We start from the raw sequence: 12,053 nt of genomic DNA, 5'->3' as shown, positions 1-12,053 counted from the left end.
AGGCAACTGTGAGGACACGTGTACATAAACATGCTCACAAACAAATGCTCACACACATATATTCCAACCCATAAAGCCAGAGCAGGCCTGCCAAGAGCAAAGAGAGAAATAAAAATATACTAGACTCAGGGAAACTAAAAATAGACCCGGATTCCAGCTATCAACAGGCGCGAGTTGAAGTGGACGCTCTCATGTGGCAGGACTAGGAAGTGGGAGGCCAGGAAAGAGGAAGAAGACCTGCGAGCCTGTTCCACCTAACTGGGGCCACTGATCGGCCCAAACTCAGGGGATATCCAGTGGGCTGGTGTCAGGAGTCAGCTCCCCTGGGATTTGGGCTTTCTCCAGGCCCAATGTCAGGAGCCTGGCCAAGTAGACCCTGGGAGACAAGTAGGAAGCCCTGCCCCCCAGGGACCACTGGGAGATCCCAGGAAGAAGCTACCTCTCCAGAATGGGCTTGGCATTTAGCATCTGCCCCCGGGACTATCAAAGGACTTCAGGAAGCAAGGCATAGGAAGAACACTGTCCCTGCAATTTCTTAGGAGTGGTTACAAGGAGAGATTGGAAAGGTCCCCTGCCCTGCCTCCAAACATTAAACACCAAACCAAATCCAAACCCACTGCCATTGAGTTGATTCTGATTCATAGTGAGTCATTGAAGGGCTTCTGAGACTCAGTCTTCATGAAAACTGTCTCATCTTTCTTCTGAGGAGCTCTTGGTGGGTTTGAACTGGCAAACTTGCAGTAGGCAGCCCCCAAACCACCGGGCTCAAGTACAAAGGCTCAGAAGTGCCTCTGACAGGAAGAAATAGTCCCAGGGACAACCTAGTCAGACACCCAGGGTCGAAATACAGGCTCTGCCACTTCTGAGCTATATGACCTGGAGCAAGTTACTTCACCTCTCTGTGCTTTCCTTTGTCTCTAAAACAGAGGCAATGGTTGTTGTTGTTAGGTGCCATCGAGTTGGTACCGACTCATAGTGACCCTATGCACAACAGAACAAAACACTGCCCGGTCCTGGGCCAACCTCACTATTGTTGCCACGCCCATTGATGCTGCCACTTTGCCAGTCCATCTCGCTGGGGGTCTTCCTCTTTTTCTCTGACCTCACCAAACATGATACCCTTTCATGATACCCTTCTCCAGCAACTGGTCCCTCCTGACAATATGTCCAAAGTATGAGACATGAAGTTTGACCATCCTGGCCTCCAAGGAGCACTCCGGCTGCACTTCTTCCAACACAGATCTGTTGGTTCTTTTGGCAGTCCACGGCAATTTCAATATTCTCCAACACCATAACTCAAAAGCATCGATTCTTAGGGAACTGGATACTAAATTAAAGGAGTTGATGCTTGTAGGAAGCTTTGGGTAAAAAATGAGGCCACTTACCTGTTAACTGTCATCAGTCACCACTTTTAACTGCTGGGCAAAGAACACAATGCAACTGAGAAACGGATGTACTGTGCCCAGGTAGGCCCTGTCCCAGGGGCAAGGAGACTCAGCTCAGGGCACGGGAAGAGGGCAAAGACACTATGGGATCTCAAACTGCTGATCTTGCAGTTTGAACACCCTACTGGTGTTCAGGGGCTTTGCTCGGGGATGAACTGCTATGCTCATCAGAGAGAAAAAGAATGAACCAGTAAATCATTAATAGAACGGGGGAGGGATGACCCACACATATCTAAAGGATGAGTCTTCCAGGCAGAAGGGACAGCAATCTGAGGACCTTCAAGGACATGAGTCAGGCCACATTTAGTGAGGGAGGGAAGCTGGCAGGGAACAGGGAGAGAGGGAAGGAGGACGAAACCATCACCGTGGAGGCCTGCAGACCACTGAGTGGACTTTGACGTCCACATGGAGTCTCGTGTAGACATTCACAGGACACTTGGCAGAGGGGGGAACCAGCTCTGATCAGTGTTCTAACAGGATCCATCTGGCTGTCTTCATATGGACAGAAGATGAAGGATGAGATTGTTGTACTAGTCCCAGCTGGAGACGGGGGTGGGGTAAGGCTGGAGCATGGGAGATGTTAAGAAGGGGTCAAATTCCGGTTACCGTTTGAAAGTAGGATTTGCTAACGGATCAGATGGGGAGGCGGGGATTCAGGAAAATGGTGCCACCCTTCTGGGAAGACCTACCGAGTTCACCTCTACGCCAGGGTGAGGCCATCCAGCCGGGAAAACTGGAGGATAAAACGGAAGAAAATCAACGTAAAGAGAGCAGAGGGTACATGGAGAGGCCCCTATTGCCAAGGTGGTCTGGCAGCAAGCCCCGGGACCCTTGGACAGCACTTCCTTGTGCTTACTGACTATCCTGCAGGGAACCCTTGTACATGTGCCACCACCTCACAGATCCTGCTTCTACGGCTGCCTGGCATCTGTCACTCTCCCAAGCCCACAGCACCTTCCTACAGAATCAAAGTCTCTTGTTCAAAGTGACAGTCCCTGACATGAGCAGAGGTCCCAATCAGCAAAGTAAGCATGGGCTTGTTTGTGCTTCCTTACTAATCCAGAGAGAACACTTTTGCATGGGTTTCACCAAAGATTGAACCTGTTCCCTGGATATGGTGAAACCTATGTGAAATTGTTCACTCTGATTTAGTAAGAAAGTGCAAGCAAGCCTGTGCTTATCTTGCTTGTTGGGTTCACCTGCCCCACCTCTGTGACCAGACACTTTGAAGTTCATGTTAGGGCTGACACTCCTACCTGGCCCGTCTATCTGTAGGAAGGAGAGTTAATGAGTTCTACTTCTTCCTACTTCCTTCAGTGACTTCATTTTCCAGGAACTTTTTCAAGTCCTGTCGTATCTATAGTTCTTTCCTTCCCATGTCTGTCTAGAAATCCATCCGATTTTACTTCTTGCTCCTCTCTTGTTGAGTATTTAGGTGTGTTGGATTGTCTCCGTCTCACCAATTGCACTGCCACAGGCATCCTAAGACTAGTTTTATGCGCCTAGATGAGCTTTCTGTTGGGCAGTGTGATGGGCAATTTTGTGTGTCGTTCATTGGCCAGGCGATGGTGCCCAGATGTTCGGCCAAATTCTTGTCTAGATGCCATTATGAAGTAGCTGATAAATAATTGTGGTCAAGTTGATTCCAACTCACAGTGGCCTGATGTATAACTGAAGGAAATGCTAACTAGTCTTGCACCTTCCTCACAATACCAGGCATCTCAGCAAGGATCTCCCTCATCCTTGCTGGCTCTCTACTTCGCCAAACTGTTGCCTACTGGTGATAAGTCCAAAGCAATTGAGTCGGACAAGGTAGTTATGATTCATAAGGTTGTCAGTGGCTAGCTTTAGAAGCAGATCACCAGGCCTTTCTTCCTAGTCTGTCTTAGTCTGGAAACTGCTGAAACCTGTCCACCATGAGCAACCTTGCTGGTATCTGAAATATTAATGACATCGCTTCCAGCAACACCCAAGCCACCATAGTATCACACACTGATTATAAAGTTGTTCCATGAAACAGTTGTATCAGTTGGACTTAAGTAAAGCGGATTACCCATTATAATATGGGCGGGCTTCATCCAATCAACTACCTGTCTTAAAAACAAAAAAAGGAGTTTTTACTAAGGTAGATTCTGCCTCCAGACTATTAATAGACATTTTAACAGAATTCCCTCATTCTTCCTTCTTCTCATTGCCTAACTACCGATGTGGGGGTGCAAGGCTGCAGTAATCGCCAGTCAATTGAGTGACCTAATCATGGGGAGCTTGTTAACGCACCAGCCACTCCTCAGAAGCCCTATACAGGGTCGCTATGAGCCAGAACCGTCTCAACAGCACCTAACAACAGACAGCAACAGCTCCCCACCACTGCACACGCCAATTCCTGAAAATAAATATTACTGGTTCTACTTCTGTAGAGAATGTCAATCAAGACAGGCAGGGTCGATCAAACCCCATCTTTAATGGGTCATGAAATCAATGAGAAGGTCTGATCCTCAAACAGGAAGCTCCCAAGGATCTCCTCAGCCTGCAGACACTGTGTCCATACCCGAGATAAAGGAGAAGGCCATCCAGGACTCAGCAGTCTGTTTTGATTCTTTTACAAAAGATTCACCTGTCTAGGGTGTACAACTCCATAGGGTTTTGTATATTCAGAGTTGGGAAGCCACCACCATGAATTTCAACATACGTTCATCACCTCCAATGGAAACATGACCTTGTCCACTTGAAAAAGACGTTCAACTGGCAAGTGTTGTTTTATACAAGTTTGTGGGAAAACGGAATTGAAAGATAATGACATTTTCCCATAAACTCTTTGAAGCCCCCTCATGTATACAAACCCTCTGAATCCTTTAACTAGTATCTCTCATCCCCTCATTTGCCTCAGCCCCTGAAACTCCTAATCTACTTTTTGTGTCTACAGATTTCTCTATTCTGGACATTTGATATGAAATCATATCATATGTGATCTTTTGAGACTGGTACCTTCTACACAGCATGATGTTTTCAAAGTTAGTTCATGTAGCAGGTATCAGTATTTCATTCCTCTTAATGGCTAAAACAGTCCATTGTACAGACATACCACGTTTTGTTCATCAGTTGATGAGCCCTGGGTTGTTCTAAATATTACAACTATGAACATTCACGTACACACTTTTGTATGAGCATAGGTTTTCGTTTCTCTTCGGTGTACACCTTGAAGTGGAAACGCTGGGTAAGTCTTGGTGTGGCACCAGAGGACTGCTAACAGCAAGGTCAGTGGTTCAAACCCACCAGCCACTCCTTGGAAACCCAACTCAGGGTCGCTATGAGTTGGAATTGACTCGACGGCACTTAACAACAACAACAACAGGGTAACTCAAATTGTTAACTGTTTGAGGAACGGCCATACTGTTTTCCAAAGTGGCTACACCATTTCACATTTCCACGAGCAACAGATGAGAGTTCCAGCTTCTCCACATCTTCACCAACAAGTTATTATCCTCTTTTTCTTTTAATTCTAGCCATCCTAGCAGATGTGACGTGGTATCTCACTGTGATTTGATTTCTATTTCCCTGATGATTAATGACAGTGGGCATCTTTCATGTGCTCATTGGCCACTCATATTTCTTCCTTGGAGAAATGTCTACTCAAATCCTTTTTCCACTTAAAAATTAAGTTATTTGTCTTGTTATTACTGAGCCATAAGAGTTCTTCATACAGGCATACCCTGGTGATATTGCAGCTTTGGCTCCAGACAACTGCAAGCAAGCAAATCTGGCAATAAAGCAAAGCCCACACATTGTTTTGGTGTGGCACTGCTGGTTAATGTGCTGAACTGCAAAGTTGGTTTGAACCGCAAGGTTGGCAGTTCAAGCCCACCAGCTGCTCCTCAGAAACCCTACACAGGGTCACTATGAGTCAGAACCAACTCCATGGCACTAAACAACAACAGCACATTAGGTCTACACTTTATGAAGTATAAGTGTGCAATCGTATGATAAGAAAAGTTTGAAATATTGTGAAAATGACCAAAATATGATACAGCAACATGAAGGGGGCATGTGCTGAGTGGTACTGATAGACTGACTCACTGCAGGGTCCTCATCAACCTGTAAAAGAACACAGTGTCTACGAAGTGTGGTAAAGTGAGGCACACAATTCTAGGTGTGCCCGTACTGAGTATTCTAGTGACAAGTTCCTTAGCAGATACATGGCTTGACAATATTTTCTCCCATCCTGGCGATTGTCTTTTCACTTTCTTAATGGTGGCAATGAGTTTGATTTTTAAATTCTGCATTAACCCCCAACACCAGCCTCCACTCCCATCCTCTGGGCTAGATCAAGATCAGAAGGTTAGAGGCAAAAGGGAAAAGCAGGCCTGTGCTGGGAGCAGCCCACCTACTTCGTGCTTCCGTGGTGGTCAAAGCAAAACACAGAGTGCGCGCGCACGCGCACACACACACACACACACACACACAGAGACACACACAAGCACACATGCACACTCTCCTTGCTTGGCTTCTTGATTAGCAGCCAACGCGTAGAGAGTGATCAGTATCAGTTGCTGTCGAGTGAACAGTGACTCTCGTGGCAACCTCTAGTGTGTCAAAGTACAACTGCGCTCCACAGGGTTTCCAATGGCTGAGTTTTCAGACAAAGGTTGCCAGGCATTTCTTCTGAGGGGCCTCTGGGGGGACTTGAATCTCCAGGCTTCCAGGTCGCAGTTCAGCTCTTTGAATGTGGGCACCATGGAGGGGCTCAGAGAGTAAGAACAATAGGCTCCAAACTCACACTGGCCTCACCACTGCCTCCCTGAGAGACATGAAACCAGTCCCACCCCCCACCTTGGCTGTGACAATTGAAAGGATGAGGACAATGGTTTTAGCAGTGACCTCATGGGGCAAAGAGAAATCAAGGGTAAAGTATCCTATTCAGTAAACATGTTTTGTTGTTGTTGTTATTGTTGGGCAGGTATTGTGGGAAAGGACAAGGAGACAAAGAACCAGAGATGGGGATTCCTGCCCAGTAGTACTGCCACAAACTGTGTCAGCTTGAGCAAGTCTCTAACATTTGCAGTGCTCCCTTTTCCTTATTTGTAGGAATGAAAAAGACTATCCCCTCAGTCCAATACACACAGCTGCCACAGATTCAACGCAGGAGCACTAATTCACGGAATACACAGACTACAAAACATTTTGAAAACCACACAAACAAAAGTAGACAAAATAGAGGAGTGGGACATACTAAAAATTAAAAACTTATGTACATCAAAAGACTTCACCAGAAGAGTAAAATGGGAACCCACAGAATGGGAAAAAATCTTTTGCAATGACATATCAGACAAGGGACTCATTTCTAAAATATATAGGAAATTACAACACCTCTACAAGATTCAACGCAGGCTCACCCAGGACATGCCAATCCGCAGCCTCGTCCAGGTGGCAGGCAACATCTGAGGCCTAGGTTAAAGAGGAAGAAAAGAACCCAGCTCACAGAGGTCCAGTGTCCTGGAAGGCTGGTGTCCCAGACACAAACAGAGGTTTCCAAATATGTCATATCCTACTAGACCTTAGCAGCAACCTGGGAGATGTAAACCAAACCCCTCAGATTAACAAAAGAATCTGTCAGCAATCCTCAGTGATAGCTTGAGTGAGGGAAATGGTTCCTTTCACACACTATTGCTGGAAATATAAATGGTAGTTTGCAGAAGGGCAAGCTGGCAGTATCTATTACAGTTCATTCAGTATGGATCAAGAGCCAACACCCATGGCACCAGCAGAAAGAAATCAAATGTGTGCACTGGGCAAAACGGCTACAAAAGTCCACTTTACGGTATTACACAAAGTCTTGGCGCTGTAAGATAAGCACTAGATTATAACTGCAAGGTCAGTAGCTCAAACCCACCAATCGCACCTCAGAAACCCTATATGGAGTCACTGTCAGATGGAACCAAGTAGACAGCATTTAGCAACAAGAAGACCGTTAAAAAAGCAAAGATGTCACTTGGAGGACTAAGGCGCACCTGACCCAAGCCCTGGTTTTTTCAGCCATATCATATTCATGTGAAAACTAGACATTGAGAAAAGAAGAGAGGAGAATTTGAGTTATGGTGTTGGTGAGGAATACTGGATATACCACGGGCTGTCATGAGAACAGATAAATCAATCTGAGAAGAAATACAACCAGAATGTTCCTTAGAAGTGAGTATGGGGAGACTGCTTTATTTACTTTGGATTTATCACCAGGAAAGAACAAAGACTAGAAAAGGACATGATGTTTGGTAAGGTGGAGGGAAAAACCTCTATGAGATAGACAGATAATAGCTGCGACAAGAAGACTGAAATGTATCAGTGTTGAGGACAATGGTACAAGAGTGGGCAGCTTTTCGTTCTGCTACTGAATCAGAACCGACTTGATGGCACTTTACAACAAGAACAACCTACAGAAGCTTGCCAACTCAACAGAAACTTATAACAACGTTAAAACTTAAACAGCGCAGACAGTAGCTTAGAGGTCGTGCAAGGTTTGGGAACTGGGGATTGGAGGGCTCGGAGCGATAGCTAACAGGTATGGGGTTTCTTTTGGGTTTAATAAAGATATTCTAAAATTGATTGTGGTGGTGGTTGACAACTCTGTGACTATGCTAAAAACAAACAAACAAACAAACACAGAATTATGGACTTTGAATCAATGAATTATATGCCATGTGATCCACAATGCACACAGTGAGGAGACATGTGTCAGAATATTCACTTGTTATTGTTTGTAACAGGATAAAATCATGAATTAATAGATAAAACTGCTAAGTAAGTGTATATCCATCCCAGGAATACTACAGAGATATGGAGGGGAGTGGGGGGGACTGGTAGATCCATATGATGTTGTCAAGGTCTCTCACCGAACTGAAAAGCACACTACATGCATAGCATCTCTCAGTGCATGTAGCCATATAAATTTGTGTGCTCATGATGTATAAAGAATGATCTACAGTGACGGTGGTAGCAAATGCTGACAAGGGGAACAAAATGAGGGAACTTTCTCTTTTTATCTTCTATTTGAATTTTTTAAACTGCCGGTATTCGTATCTTTTCTAACTGAACTTTTTTTTGAAATGAAAAAATTTTAAAGGCACCAAAAACAAAAACAAACGCACAAGGCTGCCCATTCAAGTTGCCTGTGGACACAGGCAACCAAAGAAAACACAGGCAGGCTTCCCTTCTTGCCCAGCATCCCAGCCACTCTGTACCCTGAACACAGGCCTTCTTCTTCCATGGGAAGGTGCTTAGACACAGCTCCAGCCCAGACTTCCCAAGGGACAGCTGGCTCAGACTGGGCTGCCTTGCCACCCTCAAACCACTTGGCTCCAAACCCAGCCTCCTCTGGGGTATGAACCAAAGATGCTAGGAGGCTCCTACACAGCTTCACACCCAGGGGTCCCAGCTCTTGGGACACCTAGAACAATGTGGCCTCTTTGGAAGCAGGAGAAGAATGGAAGGATTTGATATACATGCACGTGCACACACACACAAACCCCTCCTCCACCCAACATCCTTAACCTGATCCACAGCCTTAGAAACTAAACACCCTGAAATAAGCCCTAGAATGACTGGGTTGACAAGATTCTTCATCTGGTATAAACCCCACTTACCCCCACACCCCCAAAGCAAGAGGTAAGCAACCTTTGTAGCAGGCAGATCCAGAGACAGGTAGTCTCTGTGATTGAGCCCAGGGCATTGCTTGCTGTCTGCATAGAGTATCATCCCAGTATCACAGAAGCCACGACACTGGCAGGATACACAGCTGCCTTTGAAAAGTCAAACAGTGAAAACAGCCCATAACCTTGTGGCAGGGAAGACAGTTCTGTAGCTCTGGGCTTCCCAGTCCACACGTTTTCTGCAGCCAACTCCAGAGGTAAAACCAAAAACAAACCACCCAGGGGATCGACAGGCTGGGGCCTTCTGGCAATCAGATTCCAAGACTTAACAGGAAAAGATTTGAAAAACCCAAATCAAAGGAAGGCACCATATATGTAGCCAAGGCGACTTAGACAACCTCTCACACAGTTCCAGTATTGCCCCATCTTAAAATGCTTGATCTTCAAAGCCACACAAGGCCAGGAAGTGGAAGTGGAATCTACAAAGAGGCATCTTCACTCGTTCCCCAAGCCCATTTGTGCCAGGCCCTGCCTCTGCTGAGCACAGAGAGGAAGGCATACAACACAGATCATTCCTACGCTTAAGAAACTCAGGCCCACAGGGGATCCAGCCTGGGGACAGAGAAGCCAGCTAGCAGGACAAGGTCCACACCAAGTCAACTCAAACTCTCTGGCCTACATTATAGGGTCTTGGGCACAGGCAAGCCTCAGGTTCCCCTCCAGGACACAGCAGTTACTGGCCCCCATTGGCCATGTCACTCTGAAAGGTTTGCAATCTCCCTGCCCTTAGGTAACTCCAAACTCATTCCAGAGGGCCACCCAGGGCAGAGTCTGCGGGGGCTGAAGGCCAGCTGACTGCCTTTGTTGGTCAGCCTGGTTAAAAGGGCAGTGGGGTGCAAGGTTAGGCTCAGAGGTGGGGCCAGAGGTGTGTGCACTCCAACGCCCCTGATGGCAAAAGGGAGGTGGGGTGGTTGGAGCGTGCCTGGAAGGAGAAAAGCGGTTTGTGCTTGCAATCTGATTGGGGATGGTGGACGAAAGGGCAGCGCAGTTACTGTAGGATAATCCCCAGCGGTGGAGGGCGGGCTTCTGAACACTACCTACCTCGTGGTGCTAACCTCCGGGAGCCCACAGGAAGCAGGCAGATTTAAGTGCTCATTTTACCAGCGCCTCTAGGGCCACACTCCCAGCCCGGTCTGTGGCCCGCAGACAGACCCCGGCATGGCGGGGTGCTGAGGATCAGGTCCCAGGGTCACTCACTCAGCCCTCCCTTGCTCTGGCCCTCAGCAAGGCCCTAGGTGTCCCTGTAGCCCATAGTTACCACACGCACCTTGAGGACCTGCTGTTGGATGAGCGAGGGCACCACCACGATCATGACAGCACCCAGTACGGCGCCCAGCAGCCCAATGACGCCCAGCGCTGTGGCCGCCCGGCGCGCTCCAGCGCAACTGCCCATGTCTGCGCGCCTGGCGCCCTGCAGGCTCCGGAGCTGTGGGGACCCAGGCAGCGGACCTAGGGACTCGGGGACTCAGGGCGCGGGATGTAGCGCTCCGAGGAGAGGGCCGTCAGGTGGTCAGAGGATTTATGCGGCCCGGCCAGGCGGCCGCACCGCCCCCTCTCTCCCCTAGGGCATCGGGATTGGGGTGGCGGGGGCGGGCTGAAGGCGGGACGTAGATCAGAAGTGAACCGGAGGAGGAGCGAGGCTTCTAGGACACGCCCCCAGGGTCCGCCCATAGCCCTCTTCCCAGATCGCTGAGGTCTAGGAGCACCAGGCTTCCTTTCTTTCCTCCTCCTTTCCATTATCTCCCCCTTCCTCCCCTTCCAGTTTACCTCATTTTCCCCCTCCTTCCTTCCCAGTCTTTCTCACCTTTCCTTCTCGTTCCCCTCCCTCCCCTCCCCCCTTCCTTCCCCTCTCCTCTGTCATCACTACATTTAGGGGTTTCCCAGCTCACTCAGGAAAGCCACCGCCCTTAAAATGGTCTAATACCACCCCACCCCTCTCTAATCTCAGCTCCCCTCCACACACATACACACAAAAATACACATACACACATATATATACACCATGTACATACACACAAATACACACATCATACACTTAAGCACTTACATACACATACATGCGGAGCATATTCACACACATGTACATGCACACCTGCACATATGTTGTTGCTGTTACCTGTTGTCGAGTTGGTACCGACTCACAGAGACCCTGTGTACAATAGAATGAAATGGCCCTGCACCAACCTCACAATCTTTGCTACACTTGAACTCGTTGCTGCTGCCACTGTGCCAACCCATCTGGGGTCCTTCCGCTATTTTGCTGACCCTCCACTTTACAAAGTTTGATGCCCTTTTCCAGGGATTGGTCCCTTCTGATAAAAAGTCCAAAGTATGCAAGACAAAGTGTGGCCATCCTGGCTTCTAAGGAGCATTCTGGCTGTACTTGTTCCAACACAGATAGGTTTGCTCTTTTGACAGTCCATGGTATTTTCAATATTCTCCGCCAACAGCATCGATTCTTCTACGGTCTTTTTTTTCATTGTCCACATGCACATACACACAAGTACATTCACACGCATACATACACATGATGCACACACACACTACACATGTACACATACAATGCACAATTACACATATAATATACATGTGCATGTGCAACACACTCACATACATGCACATGCATGTGCAATGTTCACATGCGCACAGCACATGCACATGAAATACATACTTACACATGTACACAATGCACATTTACACACACATGCAATATACACACACATAGATGAACCTACCAAATACACACATATACACACCTGCACACTCACACACATGTGCATATATACCTGGATGCACACGCAAATAAAAGTGTACACACATGCACATGCCAACATGTATGCTCGTATGTATACAAACACATATGTGTACATTTACACATATGCTTACACACCTGCACACACCCATATACACA

At 47.3% G+C, this 12,053-nt stretch overlaps 1 protein-coding gene across 1 annotated transcript in view; it reads right to left on the bottom strand.

The window, feature by feature from the left end:
* The window catches only part of SCARB1 (scavenger receptor class B, member 1), a 70,246-nt gene extending 59,705 nt beyond the window's left edge, over nt 1-10,541 (bottom strand). Inside the window, exon 1 of the mRNA XM_006865360.1 lies at nt 10,410-10,541. Coding sequence (XP_006865422.1) covers nt 10,410-10,535 — 126 coding nt within the window. The 5' untranslated portion in view covers nt 10,536-10,541. The remainder of the gene's footprint in view (nt 1-10,409) is intronic.
* Between the last annotated feature and the right edge of the window lie 1,512 nt (nt 10,542-12,053).

The sequence above is a fragment of the Chrysochloris asiatica genome, unplaced genomic scaffold, assembly GCF_000296735.1.
Source record: "Chrysochloris asiatica unplaced genomic scaffold, ChrAsi1.0 scaffold00078, whole genome shotgun sequence".
Classification (NCBI taxonomy): Eukaryota; Metazoa; Chordata; class Mammalia; order Afrosoricida; family Chrysochloridae; genus Chrysochloris; species Chrysochloris asiatica.
Note: the sequence above shows the minus strand (reverse complement) of the source record. Positions and strands in the feature narration are given on the sequence as shown.